This window comes from Grammomys surdaster, unplaced genomic scaffold (genome assembly GCF_004785775.1).
Source record: "Grammomys surdaster isolate TR1022 unplaced genomic scaffold, NIH_TR_1.0 126198, whole genome shotgun sequence".
In the NCBI taxonomy this organism is placed as follows: Eukaryota; Metazoa; Chordata; class Mammalia; order Rodentia; family Muridae; genus Grammomys; species Grammomys surdaster.
In genome coordinates this window covers 4,815,448-4,840,340 of record NW_021621003.1, presented here as the reverse complement: position 1 = coordinate 4,840,340, position 24,893 = coordinate 4,815,448, and the positions used below count along the sequence as shown (strand labels likewise).

General features: G+C 39.6%; 3 protein-coding genes across 3 annotated transcripts in view; 2 read left to right on the top strand and 1 right to left on the bottom strand.

The window, feature by feature from the left end:
- Positions 1-822: 822 nt before the first annotated feature.
- On the top strand, positions 823-21,200 carry Psmc6 (proteasome 26S subunit, ATPase 6). The gene is made up of 14 exons (XM_028758537.1): positions 823-940; positions 1,846-1,925; positions 2,003-2,042; positions 2,711-2,763; positions 6,164-6,231; positions 6,424-6,538; positions 8,867-8,954; positions 12,414-12,475; positions 12,557-12,680; positions 13,054-13,115; positions 15,417-15,537; positions 15,665-15,745; positions 18,723-18,794; positions 20,708-21,200. The coding sequence occupies exons 1-14, from the start codon at positions 856-858 to the stop codon at positions 20,824-20,826; spliced, it is 1,170 nt and encodes a 389-aa protein (XP_028614370.1). The 5' UTR covers positions 823-855; the 3' UTR covers positions 20,827-21,200.
- On the bottom strand, positions 3,854-4,540 carry LOC114613285 (60S ribosomal protein L14). Its single transcript, XM_028758538.1, has one exon. It carries the CDS (start codon positions 4,522-4,524, stop codon positions 3,895-3,897), a length of 630 nt encoding a protein of 209 aa, XP_028614371.1. The 5' UTR covers positions 4,525-4,540; the 3' UTR covers positions 3,854-3,894.
- Positions 21,201-23,323: 2,123 nt separating the features above from the next.
- The window catches only part of Styx (serine/threonine/tyrosine interacting protein), a 32,733-nt gene continuing 31,163 nt past the window's right edge, over positions 23,324-24,893 (top strand). The window contains exon 1 of the mRNA XM_028758462.1: positions 23,324-23,577. Coding sequence (XP_028614295.1) covers positions 23,521-23,577 — 57 coding nt within the window. The 5' untranslated portion in view covers positions 23,324-23,520. The remainder of the gene's footprint in view (positions 23,578-24,893) is intronic.

Below are 24,893 nucleotides of genomic sequence, written 5' to 3'. Positions count from 1 at the left end.
AAAAATCACAGCAGCTTGTAACTCCAGAGCTGAGAAATCCGACGCTCTCTACTGGCCTCTGTGAGCACTTGCCCTCCTGAAGTATACACTTAGACACAAACATACACATAAATAAAAATAAATTATTTTGGGAAAGAAAAAGGCTGAATCTGGAAATGTAACTCAGTTGGGAAAGCACTTGCCTAGCATGCAGGAGAATGTTGATTCGATTTCCACACAGCACATAATGAATGTTCGATGTATGCCTGTAATTCCACTAGGAAGTAAGGGGACCAGAGTTCAAGCCCTCAGCTGCGTAGTGAGTGCCAAGGCAGCCTGGGTTACAAGTCTCAAAAAATAAATAAATAAATAAATCTGGGATGGAGAGATAGATGGCTCAGAGGTTAAGGGCACTGACTGCTCTTCCAGAGGTCCTGAGTTCAATTCCCAGCAACCACATGGTGGCTCACAACCATCTGTAATGGGATCTGATGCCCTCTCCTGGTGTGTCTGAAGACAACTACAGTGTATTCATGCATAAAAAAAAATTTGTCAATTCCTCTTCCTTTTCAGTTTATTACAGATCCTTCGGCGTTCTAGGAAAGCAGTGACTTAATATTGAGCAGTCATTGCTTACTTTGGCCTGCAGGGGACAGTGTGACCGGAGACCATCTTCAGCGCTTTTAAGGCTTTCTGCCGCTCTAGGTGACTCAAGACACAGACTCCCGCACCGGGAGCAAAAGGCCGGCCAGACGGAAGGGGCGGGGCCAGCCACGATCCCGCCCCAGGCCGCCTCTGCGCCCTCGCCCCGCCCCCTCCCCCGCCCGGGCTGCCATGGCCCTTCCCGGCATCCCCTATGAGCGACGGCTTCTCATCATGGCGGACCCTAGAGATAAGGCGCTTCAGGACTACCGCAAGAAGCTGCTAGAGCACAAGGAGATTGACGGCCGTCTTAAGGAGCGTGAGTGAGCCTTGATACACTCTCTAGTACCTGGACCGGCTTCCGTCTCTGATAAAGCAGAGGCTTCGGCTGAGCCCGAAAACAGAGCGCCCGGCTTGGGAAGGCCTGAGTCCAGGGACGAGGCGCTTTGTCATCCCGCCCCGCGCTGGGGTGCAGCACCGCCTCGGCCGTGGGTATGGCCCCAGTCCCAGTCCGGTGGCTTAGGGAGCAGCCACGATTCTGAGGTGAAAGGGGAGGAGAGGATTAGAGGAGTGAGGAACAAGTGGGCTGGCGATATATCCCGAGTGCAAGGAAGGCAGGGTTGGAGTCTCGGGAACCGGAGGACGTTTGAGTCTAAGAAGCTCCAGCAGGACTTGAACTCACTGAGGCGGCTTGTACTTGGAGTAGAAAGGGCCCAGTGGTAGTTATAGACCTTGTCGTCTTTCCTCGAGCTTCATACTAAGTGCCAAGTTTTCTGTACACCCTGAGTATTTGCGTTTTGAAAAGCCTGCGTTATTTAATTAAATAAGAGAATGCAGGAACCTATGATTCATTCGGTGAAGAATTGCCTTGGTTGACTTTATTTAGTATTGACAACCATTGAGTAAACCAGGTGATCTAGTGTAGCTATGGGAGGCCTGATTCATAGATTATCATTTAGTTTTGTAGCAAATCTGAAGGTGATATTATGTCACTATCTGTTAAGAATGTAACTTAAAAATATTTTGTACCAAGAAAATAGATATATGATAATTTTTCTATTACATTTCCTTTTAAAACATGCCACCTATCCATTACAGACTGCAAAATCTTTTTTTGTGGTTTGATACAGTGGATATGAAACCTACATAAGGTAAAAGAAACTTAAGTAAAAAATTTAATGCAGTTATTGTTTAATTTAAAATGTTAAAATTTTATTATTTCAGTAAGGGAGCAATTAAAAGAACTTACCAAGCAGTATGAAAAGTCTGAAAATGATCTGAAGGCACTACAAAGTGTTGGACAGGTAGGTGATAAAGTTTGAAAGTATTTTGCCATTTTTAAGCTATTGGCAAAAGGTAATGCACCTTTTATCTCTTTCAGATTGTAGGTGAAGTGCTTAAACAGTTAACAGAAGAAAAATGTAAGTGGATTAACTAATTAGTTAAAAAACAAAAGCCCCAGTTCCTTCCCAACTTTTGATTTTATATTTATTTATTTATTTATTTATTTATTTATTTATTTATGAGGTCAGGTATTATGTAGCTCTGGATGCAGCTTCCTGTGTAGACTAGGCTGGCCTTGAACTCACAAGAGATCTACATGCCTTTGCTTTCCAGTGCCAGGGTTTTAGGCATGTGTGCCGTAATGGAAGGCTATTTTAATTCTTACTGCATTTATTCGTGTGTGTCCGTGTGTTCATCCCCATACACACATGTGTATATGTGTATGCATCTGTGTGTGGATGCCTGTGCATGTGCTACAGCACACATGTAGAGATCAAAGGACAATTTGTGGGAGTTGGTTTTCTCCTTCCACTGTATAAGATTGGATCCAGGGATTGACCGTAGTCAGATCAATGGGCTGGGGTCTAAGTGCCTCTATTTAATAAGCTATCAGGGTAGCTCTGAAGTGCCAAGTATTCTAATGACAAGTTGGTCTTTTTTTTTTTTTTTTTTTTTTTAAGTTGGTCTTTTATATAAGCTAAATTTTGTATTTACTGTTCTTGGAGGTCAGAAATAAAACTACATTCACCATAGACGTAGATGTATTTGTTTTCTAACTTTGTTTTTCAATTCATTCTTTTTCTAGTCATTGTTAAAGCAACAAATGGACCAAGATATGTCGTAGGTTGTCGTCGGCAGGTAATGCTTTCCATTTGTATAGGCTTTGTAAATGAGAAAAACACTTTGTACATTAATTTAATTGTTAAGGTAGGCAGGTGAGGTGTTGTGCCCATAACTCCTAAGAGTGGTTGCTGTGTTCAGACACAGCAAATGACTAGCAAAGCCTGGAATTTCTTAGTCCCTACTATTTCACATTGTCCTAGTTAGATATCTGTACTTAGAAATCAAATCATTTTAGAACTAGAAAAAAAAAAATGGTTCAGTATGATGTCTTTCTTGAAGAGGGCATCAGTTATCCATGTCTTACATTTAAACATTAAAGTGTTACTTACAGACTCTGCAGTAGTTAATTTTTTAGTCATTTAGACCAGAATGGGCAAATTGAAATATCCCTGAATTTCATTTTGCAGACTTTACAATGTCAGTGAGTAGTTTAGAATGATTCAGTAGCATCTGCAATTTATATACCATTCTCTTCTTTAGGAAGTGTCTTAAGCATTTACTGAAGGACTTTTCTAGGATTATTTGTCATATTGAGTTTAAGTTTTCATTGTTGGTTTTGTTTTTTGCAACTGGATCTTGCTATGTAGCTTATAGTGGCTTTAAACTAACAGTACTGGTATCTCAGCCTCCTGAATACCAGTCCAAGTATTTGACATTTTCAGGTTAAAACATTGATACAATGTGACTCTAGAATAATATTTAACATTGAGGCTAAAGCTAATCTTAGGATTTCAGCATATAACTGGATATTTTTCTAATGGAATACTACAAGCCTAGGAGCTAGAGAGTGTGCCTCAGCAGTTAAGAGCACGGGGAGTTCTTCCAGAGGACCTGGGTTTGAGTCCCAGCACTCATACAAGGGCCCCCAATCATCTGTAACTCCATTCCTAAGGGATCTGGTGTCTACAGCCACCTGCCTGGTAACACAGCATGCATGCAGGCAGAACACCCATACACATAGAAATAAAGATTTAGAAAGTATTACAGGCCTAGGGTTGGGGGTGTAGCTCAGTAGCAAAATACATGACAAGCATATGAGACACCCTGTGTTCAATCTCCAGTAATGAAATGGATTTTTGTTATGTCTTAATCAGCTCTTCCTTTCTTTTTTTTCAGTCAAAAAGAACCTTTATTCTTTGTGTAGCCTTATGCTTTCTTGCCGGCTGCCTTTGGAGCAGGTGCTTTCTGGGCTGGGGTCTTTGGACCCTTCTGACCTTTAGCAGGAGGTGCTGCCTTCTGGCCTGCAGCCTTTTGTGCAGAAGCCTTCTTGCCTGGTCCCGTTGCCTTCTTGGCTGGGACTTTAGCAGCCGCTGCTGCCGCTGCAGCAATGGCAGCTTTAGCAACAGCTGCCTTTTTGGGAGAAGCTTTCAGGATAGTGGCTCTTTGAAGTTTCTTTACTTCAGTCTTGATTATTCTGTTCCTCATTTTCTTTGCCTTCATGACTTTGAAGCGATCAAAGTCTGTCATCTTGGCTTTCCTTTCTCTGGCATCAATTTTCTTGGCCCATCTTGTGGCTGCCCACTTCGTATTGATGTCCGCCTTCTCCCATGCTCTCCGCACATACTTCTGGCGGGCACTGTGTGGGAACTTGAGGATGAAGTCAGTGAGCTGCATGCACTTGAAAGGCATGGCCTGCCTCCTCACCCGAGTGCAGGGTCCATCCACTAAGGCCCTGTTCTGATCAATAACATCTACAATTGCGACCAGCTTTCCAGCATGGGGCCCAAAGGAAATGTAGGCCACCCGGCCTACCTCCACGTAACGCCTGAACACCATCTTGGCGGCGCTCAGAGAGAAGAGCCAGCTCTTCCTTTCAAGGCCCTCTGGATGCCAAAATTTGGCATTTCTAAGATACTGTTTTGAAAGAGCTTCTATTGATTTATCTCTTGAAGTACTTTGCTTATAAAGGTCTTTTTTTTAATGCCTAATCTGTTAAATTTAGTGTTTTGCCCATTTTTACGTGTGTGTGTGTGTGTGTGTGTGTGTGTGTGTGTTGCATTCGGAAGGCCAGAGCAGGACATCATTCTCTATGTTACTGCTTTGAGACAGTCTCATAGAACTAGAAGTCTTGGCTAGGCTAGCTGGCCAGTGATCTTGGGATCTGCCTATTCCCACCTACCAATGTTGGCACCAGTAGCCATGCCTGGCTTTTTGTAGAAGTGAGAGAGATAGGAGCTTAAGTCCTCTGTCTTGAAAACAGCACTGAGCAATTTCCTTACCCCTTACTTCATTTTGAAATGACTAAGGTAACACCATCCTCTCCCAGTGTTACTTTGTGCCTGTCCAGTCACTTCTCAGCCTTCCATCCCCAACATCCACATCACCTTGATGATGCTTCTAGGACTGTCCATGATCTTGACCATGGTCCAAATGTATTCTGTAGTGTCTGGGAGATACTAGTGGGCCTTGCAAAGGAAGCGTATGTTAATGATAACTCCAAATCCCGCACCAGTGCAACCACCCTCATACAACCCTTATGTAATTATAGTTTTGTTTCTAAAAAAAAAAAAAAAAAATGCTTTGTCCCTGAGCTTGGGCACCAAAAACCTTTCCAAAGAAAACCCACTCTTGGTCTGGCGACAGTTTCAATTGATTTAATCAGTGTTGTTATCAGTAACTTTCTACATCATTTCTGTTTTAGTGAGCACAGTCTCCTAAATTTGTAGTTCATTGTAGAGTCCTGTACAAAGTAGTTAAAATTCTAAAAATAGAATGGCAAACAGTTTTGAAACTATTGGAACGTGACTTTTTATTTCTGACAAGTGAGATCTTCAGTATATGTTTAGTGCATCTATAGATTAGACTATCCAATTGTAACCAAGGAAGTCAACGTGCTTAAGTGTACAGTAATTATCTAACACGATGTGCTCAGTATGGGGACTGTTGTGTACAAGGGCACAGGAGTGAGTTTTTATTTGTTTTGTCTTTTGCATTCCTTAGTATGGTTTTTGTTTTTGGAGACAGGGTTTCTTTGTGTATCCCTGGCTATCCTGGAATTCATATTGTAGACCTGGCTGGTCTTAAACTCAGAGATCTGTCTGGCTCTGCCTCCGAAGTGCTGGATTAAAGCCGTGTGGTAGCACCACAGGCTTGCATTCCTTAGTATGTTAATAGAAATCTTTTAAAAGGAGACCTGTTTCCTTATCTCTTAGGCTTACGTATATACATTTTTCCTTCTAGAAGATGTTCAAAGTATATTTTATAGATACACTTGCAAACCATTTTCCTTTCTTTTCCCCCAAAATATTCACTAAGGAATTTTTTTTTTCTAGTTCTATTGACAGGGAGTTTATAATGTGATATTTGTGTCTTATATGTAGTATAAAAATGTATATGGCTTCTGAATATTAGGCTTGTTAAAGTAGTGTTTCCCTTTTTAAATGTCTGTGTAATATCTTTTGTTTTATGAAACCAGCTTGATAAAAGTAAGCTGAAGCCAGGAACCAGAGTTGCTTTGGATATGACCACACTGACCATCATGAGGTGGGTTTCTCATTTTTTAGTTTACATTCCATTGCATGAGGGGAGGTTTTCTAAAGTACAGGATTTGTGAAATCATCAAAGATTTTACTACTTCTTACCTCTGTCTTTAGAAGGAACTTATAGGTGCTTGCATTATCCACAAGCTAAGAGGAAATCTTTTGAAAGGAAAGTTTCTGATTTTTTTCATCCTAGATATCTGCCAAGAGAGGTGGATCCATTGGTTTACAACATGTCTCATGAGGATCCTGGGAATGTATCTTATTCTGAGATTGGAGGCCTGTCAGAACAGATTCGGGAATTAAGAGAGGTGGGTGTTGTAGTCTCTGATCTCAGACTGTTGCCCTGTTGGTTTTAGGAGGTCTGAAGGGAGAAACAGGGTGTAAAATTACATTTTAGGGTTTTTGTTGTTGTTGTTGTTGTTGTTGTTACTGTCCAGTTGGTTTTTTGTTTTGTTTTTGGCTCAGTAGTGCCTTCTCCTTACTATACATTTGTATCTCTGCTGAGAATAGCACTGAATTTCTAGCTGTAAGGATTACTGCTGCTTGTTATTTTGGAGATGTTTGGTGTTAGGAAAATCACTTTTTTGTGGCCAAAGAAGAATGTAAGGGAAAGTGAAGATATATTGATATCTAATGCCTTTACTACTTAAAGTTGCACACTGGGCAACATGCTGTATGGTTTCCCTAAAGCTAGTGATGTCAACATCTCAGTTCAGTAAAACTGTGTCACCTTGACCCTAAATATCTTTATCTTTTTTCAAACTAGTTCTTTAAAATACTGGCTATAGAAGTTTATAAGTTTTCAAGTGATGAATTAGATTAGGATTGCCTTGTCTTATAACCTGGGAAGTTATATTATCTTACTGATTTATTTTTCCTGAGGCCAGTCAAAGTATTTAGGAATGAATGAGAAGAGTTGGAAGTAGTTCTTGGATGGGTAGTTCATGGTGGTTCATAATTCTTAGACTTCATCTCATTAAACTTTCTGAAACCATTGTTAAAGTACAAACTCTTTGGGCTGTTAAGATGGCTTAGTCAGTAAAAGTGCTTGCCACATAAGCCTAGATAACCTGGGTTGGATCCCTGGGACACAGGTAAAAGAGGACAGAAGAGCTGACTCTGTAAAGTTGTCTTCTGTCACCCACAAGTGTGCTGTGTTATGTACACTTCCTCCTCATCATCATCCATAAGTGCATTAGCACATGTGTGTGGACACAGAGACACATAGGGACACATATATTTGCACACAGAATAATAATAAATTTTTAAAAATTTTAAAGGAAATTGGTCTCTGAGTGGTTTGAAGATTGGAGTAGGGCACAAGCCTTCCAGGCAATTTGGAAACCAAATTTTTCTTCGCAATAAAAAAGAAGCACTGGCCTGATTATGAAATAAAAGTATATACTGAATTCAAGTTAGTGAGAGGGTAAGAGAAGGAAAAAGGAAATGTTTTCATGAAACTTGACCCCCTCATTGCTTGGCTGTATCCCACCTTCCAAGGAGTAGGACACACAGACATACACCACACACACACACACACACACACACCATACACTTTTTATCCTCAGATATTTCAGAATGTTGGTTTTGGTTTTTTCACACTTTTGCTTATACTAATCATGCTTTATGGCTTTATAGCTATCAAACAGATGCTTTTTCAAGTAGTTGATACTGTAAAGAAATTGGATAGCCAGATCCTCTCCCTCTTCCTCCTCTTCTCTTCTTCTTTCTTTCCTTCTCATATACCTCAGGCCTTAAGTTCATTGCACATCTGAAAGTTACTTTGAACTTGTGATCCTCCCGCACTCTCACCTTCCTAGTGCTGCAGGTTGTGGGCGCTCATTGCTACAATGTTAGCTGTGCTGGAGATAGACCCCAGGGCTTGGGCATGTTAGGTGAGGCAAGCACTCTACCAACCAAGTACATGGCCATCCCTTACTTCTTTTTTAATCCTCTGAATTAGAGTAAAAAAGGCTGTGACATAACTGCCAACAGAGGAAATTTTATGTCTTTTGTGATAGTGACCAATTATGACGTCAGAAACATTGCTTGTTTTGTGACTATTTTGCATTGTATTCTGTAAATTATTATAGATCCTTTTATTCTTTGCTGATTATGATTATTTTGTAATCCTGGAAATTCAACTTAGGACTTCACATGCCAGGCAAGTGCTCCACCCTGAGCTGCACTCGTTCTTTTTCACTTTGTCTTTTGAGACACGTCTTGGTAATTTACCTACTTTAAACCAGAGCTTCCTGTCCTCATGCGTTTTCCTCCTGAGTAGCATGGATACAAATGTATGTCACTAGGCCCAACTTCTCTGTTTCTTTATACTGTAATTTTTATTGAGGTGAAATATGCACCTGATATAAATGTACAGATTTTTAAATATGTAATTCTAATACATTTTTACAAAGTATATACATGTGTACAATCTAATATGTAGCTTGCTAAAACAACCACTATTTTTTAATTTCTGGTTTTAAGAGATTTCCATCTGAAATAAAAACAATATTTAAGTACAGCATGAAAGTGTAGCTCTCTCATACATTATAACATGATATTATTAGACTTTAAATGTTTTAAAATATATTAAAGTTTTTTACTGTTTAAGAAACATTTAACTTCTTTTCCAGGTAATAGAATTACCTCTTACAAATCCAGAATTATTCCAGCGTGTAGGAATAATACCTCCAAAAGGCTGTTTGTTATATGGACCGCCAGGTTGGTATCAAATTATCTCTGTCCCTTCAGAAAAGGAGTAGATGAAGGAATTAAAAAATAGTAAGACAGGAATTTAATATAGGCAATTCCAGTCTCTACTCTATTGAGAGTAAAGGCTGGCATCTGCTCTTCCGTGAGGCATGTGGAGTTCTTCTGTGCCTTGTCCCAGTCCATGTAATTCTGTGTACCATAGGCCTTAAAGTTCATTTCATAGAAACGGTGCCCCTGCGACACGCTGATGGAGCTGCACGGTCATAACCACTGGCGTATTATTCAACTCTTTCCTTGTGTTGACATCTACTGATGGTACAAAGACATTTTGGTAAAGCTGCTCAACACTGACATCACCAATGCTGGTAGTCACTGTTCTTGACCACCACATACTTTCAGTGTCAGCAGAAAGGGCAGTTTCACTTTGAATGATGCTAGTAAAGGGATAAAAATGATAAATTTTATTAAAATTTCATTTTTAAGAAGTGTTTTCTGTGATGAAATGGAAAAAAGTACAGAAAGTACTTCTGTGCGATTCGTGCTGAAAAATATAGTGTGTTCAGGCAAAGCATTCATGCAGCAATTTGAGTGGGAGGCTTTACATGGAATAGTTTTTACTTGAAAGGACAGTTTGCAGTCTGGTGACTCAGATTGTTGCTTTCTGGTGATTAGATAATTGGTTATTCTGTCTGGCAATTGGTTATTTAGCTTATAGTTTTTCTAGAACAAGTGTAATAAGTAGTACAGACTGTTAGTAGTCATAAAATTTGAAATAGCAAGTAAAATTAGAACTTTTAAAAACAACTTATTTTTATGAATATGTGTATCTTAGGGTTTCTATTGCTGTGCTAAAAAACATGACCATGATTAACTCAGAGAAAAAAGGGTTTATTTCGGCTCTTGGCTCTCATGTTATACTCCATTGCAAAGTCAGGGAAGGAACTCAAACAGAGCAGGAATCTGAAGGCAGGAGCTGATGATAGAGGCCATGGAGGAGTGCTGCTTACTGGCTTTTCCATCATGGCTAACTTAGCCTGCCTTCTTATAACACTTAGGACCACCAGACCAAGACTGGCACCTCCAGTAACAAGCTAGACCCTCCAACATCAATCACTAAGAAAATGCACCACAGACTTGCCCAGTTGAGGAGATTTTCTCAGTTTAGTTTCCTTATCAAATGACTCTAGCTTGTATCAAGTTGACATACCTACATGTGTGTCTGTGTGCCACATACACACTTGGTGGCCAAAAAGGCCAGAAGAGAGTGTCAGATACCCTAATACTAGAGTTACAGATGGTTGTGAGGAATTGAACCTGGGTCCTCTGGAAGAGCAGCTATTGCTCTTAACTGCTGAGCCGTCTCTCCAGACCGAAAATTAGAACTTTTGAAAAATGTTTACCAGACCCAGTGGATTTGACAGCTTTAGTATGTTAATTCTAGAAGATTTAGTGATGAGATGGATAGTCATGCCAGTAGATGATTTTGAATATTTTATAGTGAAAAACGTCAGTATTTAAGGGAATTGCATAATTCTCTGACCCTCTAGTTTCCAAATAACTAATGATTGATGCTAAAGATACCATATACAGGTAAAGAATCTATTCGGGAGCTAGAGAGATGGCTCAGCAGTTAAGAGCACTGGTTCCTCTTCCAGAGGTCATGAGTTCAGTTTGCACCACCCACACAGTGGCTCACAACCATGCATAACTATAGTCCCAGGTGATCCAATATCCTCTTCTGGGGTACAGGTGTACATGTAGACAAAACACCTATATACGTAAAATGCATAAATAATTTTTAAAAAGATTTGTTCAGTGTATATAGCCCATATTGTAAGAATAAGTTTATTTCTAAAGCTTTGTATTCATTATGCTTAAAATTACAAGATGAGATACTGTCTCATACCTGTTAGAATGACTATTATCAAGAAAAGAGTGAATAAATGTAATGAAACCAGGCATTGGCAAAGATGGAGAGATGAGAAACTGTATTGCTGATAGGAATGTAAGTTGATGCATCCATTTTAGAAAGCAGTATGAGGTTCTTCAGAAAATTAAAAATGAAAGTACTATATACCTTAGCAATTGAGAGTGTGTGTGTGTGCATGCAAGACAGCTGAAATCAGTATGTTCAAGAGATGTGGGCACCTCCATGTTTATTGTAGTGCTATTTACAGTGTCCAAAATAAGGAAATCTTAGTATCCATCGACTTACAAAAGGATAAAGAAAATGTGGTATATGTACACAGTAGAATATGGTTGAGTCTTCACAAAGAAGTAACTTCTGTTATTTGTGTCGACGTGGATGAATCTTGCAGTGATGATACTAAGTGAAGTAAACAGGCACACAAAGACACATGATCTCACTTGTGTGGGGGATTTTAGGAAGTTGAACTTACAGAGAATGATTTGTTTAAGAGGGCCTGAGGGAAGAAGGATGGGTTGAGTTCACAGAAAAAACACAAAAAAGTTAGATGTTAGTGTATTAGGTATTTCCAATTGATGAAAGAAGACTTGGTTTTCACCATAAAATAATAAACATATGAGTTAATAGATATGTTAATTATCATGGTTTAAGGGCTGGAGAGATGGCTCAGTGGTTAAGAGCACGGACTGCTCTTCCAGAGGTCCTGAGTTCAAATCCCAGCAACCACATGGTGGCTCACAACCATCCATAAAGAGATTGGATGCCCTCTTCTGGTGTGTCCAAAGACAGATACAGTGTACTCATAATAAAATAAATAAATAAAAAAAATATTATCATGGTTTAATCATTCTGCAGTGTATACATATACCAATGTCACATTTTTAATGTTATACTTATTTACCAATTTAAATCTGGAGGGATATTTAAAGTTAACATTTTTTTTTAAGGAAGAATATTTAAAGTTAAAAATATTTTTTTATAGATTTAGTTATTTTTATGTATTTGAATACATTGTCACTGTCTTCAGACACACCAGAAGAGGGCATCAGATCCCATTACAGATTGTTGTGAGCCATCATGTGGTTGGTAGGAATTGAACTCAGAACCCCTTGAAGAGCAGTCAGTGCTCTTAACCGCTGAGCCATCTCTCCAGCCCTAAAGTTAAATATTAAAGTTAATATTGCAAGTAAATTACTTTAGAATTTTAAATAAAAATTCTATGTAGATTTAGCTTCAGTTTTAGAGAATTCACTATCAATACAATTATGTTACTGGTTATGTGTTTGTGTGTATCTGTGCAGGTGAGTGCCATATGTGGGTGGGTGCCCATAGAAGCCAGAAGTTGGTGTCGGGTCACCTGTGACTGGAGTTACAGGTGATTTTAAGATGCTTTAAGAGATGCTAGGGACTGACTGAACTCTTGTCCTTGGGAAGAGCAGCAAGCATTCTTAAGTACTGAGCCATCTCCCCAGCACCAAGAGTTGTTGAAAGGCTTTTAAAAATGGTTCTGCTTTGAACCCAACCTCACTTGATATTTCTAGGCACTGGGAAAACACTCTTGGCACGAGCTGTTGCCAGCCAGCTGGACTGCAACTTCCTAAAGGTAAGGGGAAATTCTTTTACATTTTTTTAAATGAAATTTATTGGATTTGTCTAATATTATTACTGTTTTTCTTTTAAACAGGTTGTATCTAGTTCTATTGTAGACAAGTACATTGGTGAAAGTGCTCGTTTGATTAGAGAAATGTTTAATTATGCCAGGGACCACCAGCCATGCATCATTTTTATGGATGAAATAGATGCTATTGGTAAGAACAAAACCTTTTCAATTTTATCTTACCTGCTTTTTGTTAGAAGTTGTTTACAAACCTGAAAGAACCTCCTGTCTGACCAGTAGCTATGACTTGTCTGAAGTAGGTAGCACTGTGAGTGGTGTCCTCAGAGGACTACCTGCCTGAATGGGACTTTTCAGAGGTTAGAGAACAGGTCTGGTTTTAGTGAATAACCTTGAGCATTACAGAATGAGGAGTATTCCAAAATTATTTCTAACTCGCTATAACTTTTACTATTTAAGTTTTACTTAGTATTTTTAACACCGGCTACTATTACATTCTGTTTTATTTAATGGTGGGCACAGAACAAAAGAATAATGTCTGTATATTTCCAAATTTATTACTTTAGGTGGCCGTCGGTTTTCTGAGGGAACATCAGCCGACAGAGAGATTCAGAGAACTTTAATGGAGGTAATATTTGATAAAGAGGATTTATAAAGAAACATTTAATAAAACACTTAATAAAAAACTAAATAATGCATATTGGTAGGTGAAAGTGTATGAAATGTTTCTAGGAATGAACATGTTCCTGTACATAATCCCTAATAAGAAAAATGATTAGTATGTAGTTTGGGAAGATGGCTAAGTGGGTAAGAGTGATTGCAAGTATGATGGCCTGAGGTAAAGTCCTAGCACTCATGTAAAAACTTTGCTTGCCAGTTGTTCCAAAATAGTGAGGGTAGAGACGAGGGCTTAGACTTGCTTATTGCCATGGAGCTTCAGGTTCAGTGAGAGACTCCTCCTCCAGGAAATAAGGCAGAGAGGCCGAGTACACCAATGTCCTTCTGCTGGTAGCCTCCAGAAGGACTCCACACATACATACTATCTACACACATACACAGAAGAAGGAAGTTACTCACTAAAGAACAGGAGAAGACAGGAAAAGGTTGATCAGTGGATACCAGATAGACAGGAACAAGCAATATATTGTCTGTCAAATACCAGGGCATCTCTGTAAAAATCATGTATATTTCAGGACTGTAAGAGAATACAATGTTTTTGCCATAAAGAAATGATGAGTAAGAATATGTTATGTTTAAACTGATTTAAATATTATAAATGTGAATTAAAGCATATAGTTCCATCTAAATGTGTAGGGTTTTTTTGGGGAGGGGGAGTGTTCACGACAAGTTTTCTCTGTGTAACCCTGGCTATCCTGGAACTCACTCTGTAGACCAGGCTGGCCTCAAACTCAGAAATCGGCCTGCCTCTGCCTCCCAAGTGCTGGGATTAAAGGTGTCTGCCACCACTACCTGGCTAAATGTGTAGTTTTAATGTTTTCATATGAAGAGTTAAAATGAGAAAAATGGACACTAAAAAAGAGAGATATAAAATTCTATTTGGTAAAATTGTACTATTCTGTAGTTTTTTAAATAGATCAGCTATTCAGATGTATGAATTATATTGTTAAGCATTTGTTCTGGTTTGGGGAAGGTGTAAGTAACATATATTAAGATTTTCAGCAGTAAATGAGTTGTATTGTTTGTGGCTGCTCTGAAAGCCCCTCTTTGATCTTTATTACTAAGACTATGACAGCTAAAATAGAATTTTTAAAAGTTATTTTTTATTCTTTGACAATTTCTTCCATACATACATGCATGCATACATAATGTGTCTTCACATCTACCCACCCTCACTAACACCCCCAACACCGTCCCACCTTCATGTTCTTTCTTTTTAACAACTCACTGAGTCCAATTAGTGTTTCCTGCTTGAACTGGCAAACTACTAAGGGCCATACCCTTGAAGAAAAATTGTTTCCTATGTCCCAGCAGTCATCAATCGGTAACTCTTCATAAGCCCACCGATTGTATGGGAATTATTGCCTGCCTTGATCTTGGGCAGGTAATCACAGCCGCTATGAGATCATGACTGCAGGGCATCTCCCTCCAGAAGATTCCAGTCTCCCCTCTACTCTCAGCCCCCTGTTGATGGTGGAGTCTGACCCTGGTATGGTAAACTAGTTTTAATGATGGAGCAGATTGGTGATGAAGTGAAGAGGGTACATAATGCAAGATCCCATTTGCTACAGATGGAAACTAGGTAGCACAGGTCATTCGATTTTAATTTTTTTTATTGTAGTATTTGAAAATCAATTTTTTTTTTTTTTTACAGACTATACAGACCTAGGCAGAGGGTGAGCAGTTTTGCATTTTTAGACAGGCTGTCGTCCGTGTAGCGCTGACTAGCTTGGAACTTCTACATAGACAAGTCTGGCCATGAACTTAGGACTGTTTCTTTATACAGTATTTTAAACTTAAAATATAAAATCTTGTACCTGGAGAGATAGCTCAGTGGTTAAGAGCACTGGATACTCTTCCAAAGAACCCAGGTTCAATTCCCGGCACCCACATGACAGTTAACAGCTGTCTCTAACTCCAGTTCCAGGGCTTGTGGCACCTTCACACAGATATACATACACACAAAACACCAATGAACATTAAACAAACAAACAAGGGGCAGCAGAGATGTCTCAGTAGTTAAGAACATAGCCTAGGGCACATGAGACCCTGTTAAAGCAAAAGCCAAAACTATAAGAGGTATTTTAGAGCAACACAATTATTGTAAAATAATAATGCATATAACTGGTAGTATCAAATAGCAGACATCATCAGTCAGCTAGTTATCTTTTAATAATTTTATTTCATTAAACTTTGTGTGTAAGTGCACAAACATGCACGTGTTTGGTAAAGTCTGTCTCTAATCTTTTAGTTACTAAATCAAATGGATGGATTTGACACTCTGCATAGAGTTAAAATGATCATGGCTACAAACAGACCAGATACACTGGATCCTGCTTTGCTGCGCCCAGGAAGATTAGACAGAAAAATACGTGAGTTACTCTCTTTTCTTTATCTGCTCTGTTTTTCCCTCTTGTCAATTTTTTCTTTTTACCCAACCTCATTCCACTCTATTTAAACTATCAATTGGAGTACAAAATAATTTATTTCTATTTTCAGATATCGATTTACCAAATGAACAAGCAAGATTAGATATATTGAAAATCCACGCAGGCCCTATTACAAAGCATGGTGAAATAGGTAAGGAAGTAGAGTGTTTATTCAAGTGTGCATCGGGTGAATAAAGTACAACACAACTGGATACTGCTGCCTACAGGTTCCCAGTTAGCCTAGGAATTTATGGAATCTTCCGAATGCTTTTATCTTCTCAGAAAAATAAAGTATGAAGATCAGAAGTATTGTTACAAATCGGAGGGGAGTAGAAAAAATAGAAAATAAGTTACACGTGTGTGTGCTGGAGAGATGGCTCAGCAGTTAAGAGCTCTGGCTGCTTTCTCAGAGGTTCTGGGTTTATTTCCCAGCACCTGCATGACAGTTCACAACCAGCTGTCTCTCTAGTCCAAAGAGATCAACACCTTTTGGCCTCAGAGGGCCCTTCGTGCACATGGTGCACATACAAAGATAGGTAAAACGCCCAGACGCATAAAAATAAATATGTTTAGCTAGGAGGTGGTAGTGCCTACACTCAAAAAACAGAGGCAGGCAGATCTTTGAGTTATCAGCCAGCCTAGTCTACAAAGAGAGTTCCAGTACAGCCAGGGATACACAGAGACACCTGTCTCAAAAAAAAAAAAAAAAAAAAAACCTAAAATAAATAAATAAATAAGTTTAAAATGAAAATTTAAAATATAAAGTGCATATGTAAGTGAGGGGCTGAACTATAGCAAAACGTGACTTACAAGTTGAGTTCTACTTGGCTGTTTCCTTTTGTCAGAGAGTCTTGTAGTCACTCATCTGTAACATTCATTTGTATACCATTATGGCTGCCTTCCCACCACAACAGTAGAGTGAAGTAGTTTTGAAAGGACAGAAAGCCTGCAAGGCAGGCTTTATTTTTTTTTCTCCTTTTACACAAAATGTTTGTTGACTTCTGTACTAAGAGAATCTAGTATAATTGCTTGACAGCTTTAGAATGGTCTGGAAAGTGGCACAGTGACAGATTGCTTGTTTAGACTGCTTGCAGTCCTGAGTTCAGTCACCAAAACAAGAATTTCTTAGAGCCAGTATAATGTCACACAAATTCAATCCCAGCTCCCTGGAGGCAAAAGCAGGAGGATGGAGAATTTGAGGTCAGCTGGGTCTACATAGAAAGCTTCCAGCTAGCCAAGGCTACCTAGTAAGACCCTGTCTCAAATAACAGCAACAACAGAGAAAAACTCTCTAGAACTTGATGGTTCTAATAGCTACAGATGATTGACTGTTACAGCGCATTTCACTGTCCCTATGAGGATTCTTAAGCTGGAAAGATTGATGTAAACAAAAGGTGCTAGATGATCAGTATCTTCTACAGATACCGAGCTCTCCCAAGCTGCTAGATACTGTGATACTTGGGAATCCCTGCTCCTAGGTTAGTGACGTGAACATGATTAAGTGCTGACTAAAAAGTCCTGGTATAGAGACTGACCGGTTCTGTTGCCGACAAAGGTGTTTCATAGTTGTAGTCTGTGCTCTGCTGTTTCCCTCACAATCTCTGTCAGATTCATAGCTAGCACAGAGCTGTAGTTCTTCAAGCCATGTCTATTTCATGAGGAGAAAGAGTTCACTATTACTGTTATTCCAGATACCATACAACTTGAGGTTTGCAAAGAAAATCAGAAAGCTAATAAATACTTGCTATATCATTTAAAGGTTCTGTTTTGATAAAATTATCTCCACGTTTAGTATATTTTACATTTGACTTGCATGACTAAAGTACATTCCACTTATTGTTACTGTTTTATATACTTATATATTTTATGTGTATTTGTATGTGCCTAAGTCTATGTCTATTCACCACATGTGTCTTAGAGTTAGACGGTTGTTAGCCACCTCATGGATACTGGGAACCAAACCTCAGTCCTCTGCAAGGGCAGCAAGTGCTTTTAACTGCTGAGCCATCTCACTAGCCCCCAAATTATTTTGTTTTTGTTGCTTGACTGTTTTATTTTGAGGTGCAGTGATTGAACTCAGGACTTTAGAAATTGCATAGCGTGTACTCTACCACTGAGCTGTACCCCTAGTCCTTAGAATTTTTGTTAGAATACACTATAAACAATACTGAGTTTCATTATGCCATTTTGTGTGTGTGTGTGTGTGCGTGTGTGTGTGTGTGTGTGTGTGTGTGTGTGTGTGTGTGTGTGTGTGTGCACGCACATGCGTATTTTGAATTTTGGCCATATTCATCCTATTTCTTTCTCTTGTCTCCCTCCCATGCACCTGATTCCTTCCTCTTCCAATCTTAGCTCCTTCTAATTTTATGTTTTATTTTTCCACTGAGTGAGTTTTGTGGTTATTTAAATTTTTATTATCTTATGTACGTATTTATTTTATATGTATGAGTGTTTGCCTGTATGTATGCCTGTGCACCAAGTGAGTACCTGGTACTCCTAAAAACCAGAAGAGAGAGTTTGAGCTCCTGGAACTGGAGTTAAGACACTTGTTAGGCACTGTGTGGGTGCTGAGAGTCAAATTCAGGTCCTGTGGAGGAGCAACCATCTCTCCAGTCCCCAATCCAGTGAGTTTAAATGTGGCTGCTTAGAGAAGTATGGCCCCTTTCCTGTGGCTACAGCACTGAAGAGAGTGTCTCTCCCTCCTACTGTAACCTGTAACTGTGTGTACATCATCAAGAGTGAGTGCCATTTGTGTGTGGGTCCAAGGTCTGTGTTGCATACCTTGCTTGGAGCTTCTCTTTGTGCCACTCTTCCTGCATCTTAGGGTTGATTACAGGTGTGCAGCAGATTTAATGAGTCTGAGTAATTGCATTTACTTGGGTGTGTTTTATAGCTTAAGCAGGCACCTCCAAATCCTGATGACATTTTTGGTTAAATTCAAAAGTATGTCTCCCTGATTCCAGTTTACCTTGTAGTGAGTTTAGTTGGTTAATGTTGTAAAATAGTAGCACGGGTAATGCTGTTCAAATTCAAAATGAACTACTCCATTTAAATTTTCTTTATGAACAAAATTCAATATTAAATGTTTTTTATTATCTTGTTGATTTCTGTTATGTTTTTCTAAACAGATTATGAAGCAATTGTAAAGCTTTCAGATGGCTTTAATGGAGCAGACCTGAGAAATGTTTGTACTGAAGCAGGTGAGAATGAAAAGTTTATTTTTAGCCGGGCGGTGATGGCGCACACCTTTAATCCCAGCACTTGGGAGGCAAAGGCAGGCGGATTTCTGAGTTCGAGGCCAGCCTGGTCTACAGAGTGAGTTCCAGGACAGCCAGGGCTACACAGAGAAACCCTGTCTCAAAAAAACAAACAAACAAAAAAAACAGTTTATTTTTACCATCGATAACAATGCTCTAAGCTTATCTAGAAGCAGAGCTGCACTTTGTCAGGATTTCTGCCTTTTGGTTTGCATTTGAGACTTGATTTAAAGAAGCAGAGCTAAACAGCACAAGGGAGGATGCGCGCACCACTGTGGTAGTTGACTTTGATTTCTTGTAAGGGACCTCGGGGAAACTTAGAATGCCTTGGAGGGTTGTATGGGTGAACATGCAAGCCTAGAACACTGATTGACCAGCTACCCTCCCGACCCCCCAATGAAGTCAGCTCTTGGGGATGTGATCTCTAAAGGACTTCCTAATGCCCACAAGCATGTTGTGGGAAACAGATTGCAGGACTGTTTGGTACACTGTGGCTAGAACTAAAGTGGACCAGTTCCATGGGACCAGTATTTGAAAGGTTTGCTCTAAAAGTCTGAGGTCCTGGAATTTGTTTAAAATGAAGTTTTTAATACAATTCTGAATTTCATGATACTGGTTTTATTTTTGGTAACAAGTGACTTTGAAGTACTGCCTAGCTGAAGTAATTTAGTTTTCATTCAGAATATTCAGACCCAAGGCATGTCTGCAGTAGTCTTTATAATTACTGTTTCACTGTTAGTAAGTCAGCTAACATGACTGAAAGTATCTAGGGTAATTTATCACATTATCAGACCACACTATTATCAAGGATGACTTTTGGGAAAAGCTAAAGTCAAAGCGCAGTGCTGTGATTTTAAAAGCTGACTCTGTCAAATTTTGATAGGTGCTTTTTTTTTTTTTCTCACATTGAGAAGCTTTGAAGGAAATCGCACATTAATGGGAACCATATATTTGTATACACGGATATATTATATAATACTTAGATCAGATTAAACTTACCTGTTTTCTCAAACATCTAACCATCTATTCACTGTGAAAACACCTAAAATCCCTTTTTTCTAACTTTTTGAAATATACAGTGTATAGTGATTATCCTACCTCTCCTTCCCAAGTGCTAGGATTATAGCCTTATAGCACACAGTACAGATGATTGAACCAGTGTTTATAATTTAGGCAACACTGCACTGACAGCTATATTCCTAACCTTAAGCCTTGCTTAGTGACAGGTAATCATTATTAAAGTTACTGGAAGTTGGTGGTTCGGTTTTGCATTGCTGGAGATCAAACCCAAGACCTTGCATATGTTAAGCAAACATCCTACCTGTTCCACTAGGTGGATGAATAGCCTAGCCAAGATGTTTTGTTCTTTTGGGGAGTCGTTGCATATGCTATTAAGAAACTTCAGCCAAGAATGTGTAGGTCTTGATAGTTTTGGGTGTTTTTATTAACTACTACCACTTAATACTACCAGTATTTTTATTAAATGAAGATTAGTTTTATTAAGTACTACACAGTCTAGATTTAAATACTCAGATAATTGTGTTATCTGCTTCATTTCAAAAATAATGCTCACTCTACTTATGAAAGTGTATGAAGTAGCACTGCTGGCCCAGAAGTAGTAAGTATATACCTCTTCACATTTCCTCCATAGAGATAAGATTACTTAGTTTTCTTTCACCTTTTCTTTTGAGATCAGGCCTTGACATGTTAGGCTGGTCTTAGACTTGCAGTCCTCCAGTTGCAGTCTAAGTGCTGAGGTTATTTATAGGCATGGGCCACTGTTCCCAGCTCAGTTTTCTTACTGATTGAACTGCATTTCACATACTATAAGCAGCAATTTGTTTCGTTTTCCACAGGTATGTTTGCAATTCGTGCCGATCATGATTTTGTAGTTCAGGAAGATTTCATGAAAGCAGTCAGAAAAGTGGCTGACTCCAAGAAGCTAGAGTCGAAACTGGACTACAAACCTGTGTAATTTACTATAAAGTTTTTGGTGGCTGCATGACAGACATTTGCTTAATGTAAAAATAAAGTTAAGGAAAATAATGTATGTATTGGCAGTGATCTCATTAAAAGTGAATAAACATGTCTAAGCAACATAATAGTATGTAATTCAGTAATTCTTTTAAATTGGTACAGAAGAAAGTTGTATGTTTGTTAATGTTGCATTTACTGCAGCAGACTTTACGAAAGACACGCTGAAGCTTTTCATATGTGCTTTGTGAGCACTTTGTACAACATTCAAAGTGGTTTGGGATAGTAGAGGAGAGCATGTCTTATGACTTATTTTATATTTTGTTTTCCTCGTCCTAAAAGAAAAGCAATAAAATCTGTTTAACTTGTCTTATATATATTCTTGTCTTTTCTAAGAGCACATTTATTCTAGTCCTTTTGGATCAATGAGTATATGATTTGAGAGCCTGGATGAAATTGAAAATTAAAATAGGGCTTTGAAGCCGGGCGTTGGTGGCGCACGCCTTTAATCCCAGCACTTGGGAGGCAGAGGCAGGCGGATTTCTGAGTTCGAGGCCAGCCTGGTCTACAGAGTGAGTTCCAGGACAGCCAGGGCTATACAGAGAAACCCTGTCTCGAAAAAACAAAAAAAAAAAAAAAAATAGGGCTTTGAATTTTATTTTTAAAGCAGTACTCACAGAGTCCACAAAATTGTCTTCTTGTATATATCATAGAGTGTGGGTATAGAGTATATTATACATGCACTTGTGTCTTCCAAGAAATTATCTGTTGTTACATATTTGATAATTAACTTTTTAAAGATTATGACTGGTCATAATACATATAGTTAATTTGGTTTATGTGAAAAAATAATTCCCTTTTGAGCTCTAGATCTAGGAAAAGTCTGTTCGTGGACATAATAATTTTGCATATATGTGATTTCTAGAGATGTATTATTTCCTAGGTTCACCAATGGATTCTATAAATATTTTCAGGTAAATACCAGGCAGAGAGTGTGTACTCTATAGAATGTTAAATGTCAGAATTGTTCAAAACAAAAGTTCTGTTACTTGTACACAATTCTAATTTCATGTGGCAATCAAAAGTTGTATAAGGAAATTGTGAATGTCTAAAAATTGAGATTATTTATAGTTAATTTTTGTTTAAATAAAGACATCAAACTTCAGTTTCATAAATGCCAAAGGACTAACCATAAATGGTCTAGCTAGATATGTAATTCTTTTCGAGTCAGGGTCTCACTGTACCCCTGGCTGGCCTGGGACAATCCACTGTGTGGATTAGGCTGGCCTCAACTCACATTCTCCAGTCTCTGTCTCCTAAGTGGTGAAAGTAAAGGCATTCACCATACTTGCCATTGGATTATATTTTAATTAAAAATTACTAGCAGGGTATTCTGTGCCTTTTGTAATTTTTAAAGCTGAATAACAGTTTATGTAATACTAGAGAACTTGGAACATCTAATTGGCCATCTAGTTAATTATTGAACAGTTTACTTCTGTATGTTGAACATGCATTACATATATGACAACATGAAAAGAATTAGAAGAAATCTAAGTTAAACACATGGCCCTTCCACTTTGTTTTTAAAGGATGGTTTTTGATAATAATAGTAAGTTCTGAGGTCTCTAGGAAGTAGTCTTAAAATACAGTGAAAAGTAGTGATAGTGTTAGTTACACACTTTGCCGCCTTCAGTGATTCCTTCAGTGAGACCAAAGGTTGTTCAGAACCAGGCCTTTAATCCCAGAACTCTTGTGAATTTGAAGACCAGCCTGGTCTACATAGTGAGACCCTGAAAAGATATATTCTTAACTTTTAAAAATTACTAATTCCAATGCCACCTCCTCACACACAATCATATTTTATGTTGAAAAATTGACTTGGAGAAATCTTAAAAAGTACTGAGTACAATTTAGTAAGTAAACTATCATTTCTGATGACTTTTTCTATGAATCATTTTCTTGAAATTTTCTGGATAATTTGAGTTGTTACACTCCGGACTTTACCAAAGAGGCCACTTTCTACTTTGTTTAAAAATGATAGGTATCTCAGAGTTTTTGGGTTGTTTGTTTGTTTGTTTTTGCGTAGTCTAACTTGAATTTAAACTGAACTCTAACTGTTTGGTTATAACTTCCCCCATGGATTGGGCAGCATTCCTCTGAGTGCCGCATCATGGAAGGCACTTTGAAGGGACTCCCTTCCCATCTAGGAAGGCCTAGCTGGCCTGACAGCAGACTGCCTTAGCCCTGACCTCTCCTCCCTCCCTTCCGCCGCGGCTCCGCCCCGCCGGAGGCCCCTCCCCCCGCGTCTGCGCGCTCGCGGACCGGCAGGGCGGAGGCGCGCTGACACCTGGCGGCGGCGGGGGCGGGCCGTCGGAGAGCGTGGGCTGGGATTGGCTGTGGCACGTGGGCTGGGGCGGGAGGAGACGGTTATGGGCTCGTGCCTGGGCCGGATCCCGGTTGTCTGAGGGGCGCGGAGACCTGCGGGAGGGAGACGGCCGCAGCATGGCGGCCAGCCGCGCACCGCCCTGCTCTCTGCCTTCCTGTCGCAGCCGCCTGGACCCTGTGGTCCGCAAGTGCTTGCTGTGAGCCCGCCGCGCGTCAGCCCGCCCTCCTCCCGCCCTCCTTCCCTTGTCGCCTCTGCCAGCCCAGGGGGGCGGCTGGGCGCACCGCGCCCACCCGTCGGGGCCCTGGGACCATGGAGGACGTGAAATTGGAGTTCCCTTCGCTCCCGCAGTGCAAAGACGACGCCGAGGTGAGTGCCCGCCGGCCCGCCCTTTCGCAGGCTGCCCCCGGGTCTCTGGCCGAGCAGCGCCTCTGGCCCACCTGTCCCAGACTCTTCCCTTTCCCTCTGGGGAGCGTCAATGAAGTCCTCCTCTCCTGGGACCTTGGAGGAGCCACCCCGGAGAGTACCCCTGACCACTCGCCTCAGCGTTGTGGTTTTTCTTGAACACAGACTCATCTTTGCCAAAGCAACACGCTGTGGAGTTGTTTTTAATCTGAGCTTAATGTTAGGTTCACATGCGGGACACCTAGCCCCACGTGTGGAATAGACCGGAGGCGTGAACTCTGGAATTGTACCCTCTAATAGTTCTCAAGTCAAAAAACAACCACCAACAACAAAAACCCCACAAAAAAACTATGACTAAACAGAAAAAAAAAATCAAAAAGCTAGATTCTTTGTATTTGAAATTTTTTAATCACAAATCTTGCCTTTGGAGGAAAGTACTGTTGAGTGCAAAATTCTCCCAATTTATGATTTCGGGCTTCTTTTCACTCCACCTTGATTTTTCTTTATCTAACATCTGTTGCAAATATTTTATGGTACCAGAAACTGTTAAGTTAGAGTTTGCCAGAGGCTTAATTAGTAACAAGACAGGGATTCTTAGCTGTGACACTTAATAAGATTAAAAAAGGATCCTAGAGTTTTGTTTGTGTGTTTTGACATACAGCCCTGGCTGTCCTGGAACTCTCAAAGATCTACCTGCCTCTGCACCCCAAATGCTGGGATTGAAAGCGTACACCCCTTAATCTCTCAGTGCTTTAAAGGTATTTCAGGCTCCTCTTGGCTGTCACACTTGTAATCCCACTGCTTGGGAGGTGGAAGGAGAAAGATAAGGAGTTTACGGTAACCATGGTTATATAGCAAATTTCAGACCAGTCTGAGTTACATATGAGATGGAGAGTTGATACCAAATACTCAATTCTACTTAATGTCTTCATTTGATGACCACTCTTTGTGTTTTGTTTTGTTGTGGTTGTGCGTTTTTGAGAAAGGCTTTCTTTGTAGCCCTGGCTGTATTGGAACTCTGGCCTTAAAATCAGTCTCCTGAGTACTGGTGTTAAAGGTGTGTACCACCAAACCTAGCTACTTTTTTTAAATGAATTTAAATTTTAAGACAAGATCTTGTGTAGCCAGAAATGTCCTTCAACCCCTTTTCTCCCATGTGATGGAATTAGAGGCATTTGGAGGATTCCCTTTCTTATTTGTGGTAGTGACGGTTGAGACTCCCAAATATATATACCACAGTACATAGTGCCAGTGGAGACTCCCATATATATATATATATA

What these genes read in the sequence shown, in the direction of transcription:
- Psmc6 (XM_028758537.1), top strand. Translation starts at nt 856, where the DNA reads ATGGCGGACCCTAGAGATAAGGCGCTTCAGGACTACCGCAAGAAGCTG. An exon ending in TGACGGCCGTCTTAAGGAGC is followed by an intron (nt 941 to 1,845) that starts GTGAGTGAGCCT and finishes TTATTATTTCAG; the next exon opens with TAAGGGAGCAATTAAAAGAA. An exon ending in CACTACAAAGTGTTGGACAG is followed by an intron (nt 1,926 to 2,002) that starts GTAGGTGATAAA and finishes TATCTCTTTCAG; the next exon opens with ATTGTAGGTGAAGTGCTTAA.
- LOC114613285 (XM_028758538.1), bottom strand. Translation starts at nt 4,524, where the DNA reads ATGGTGTTCAGGCGTTACGTGGAGGTAGGCCGGGTGGCCTACATTTCC.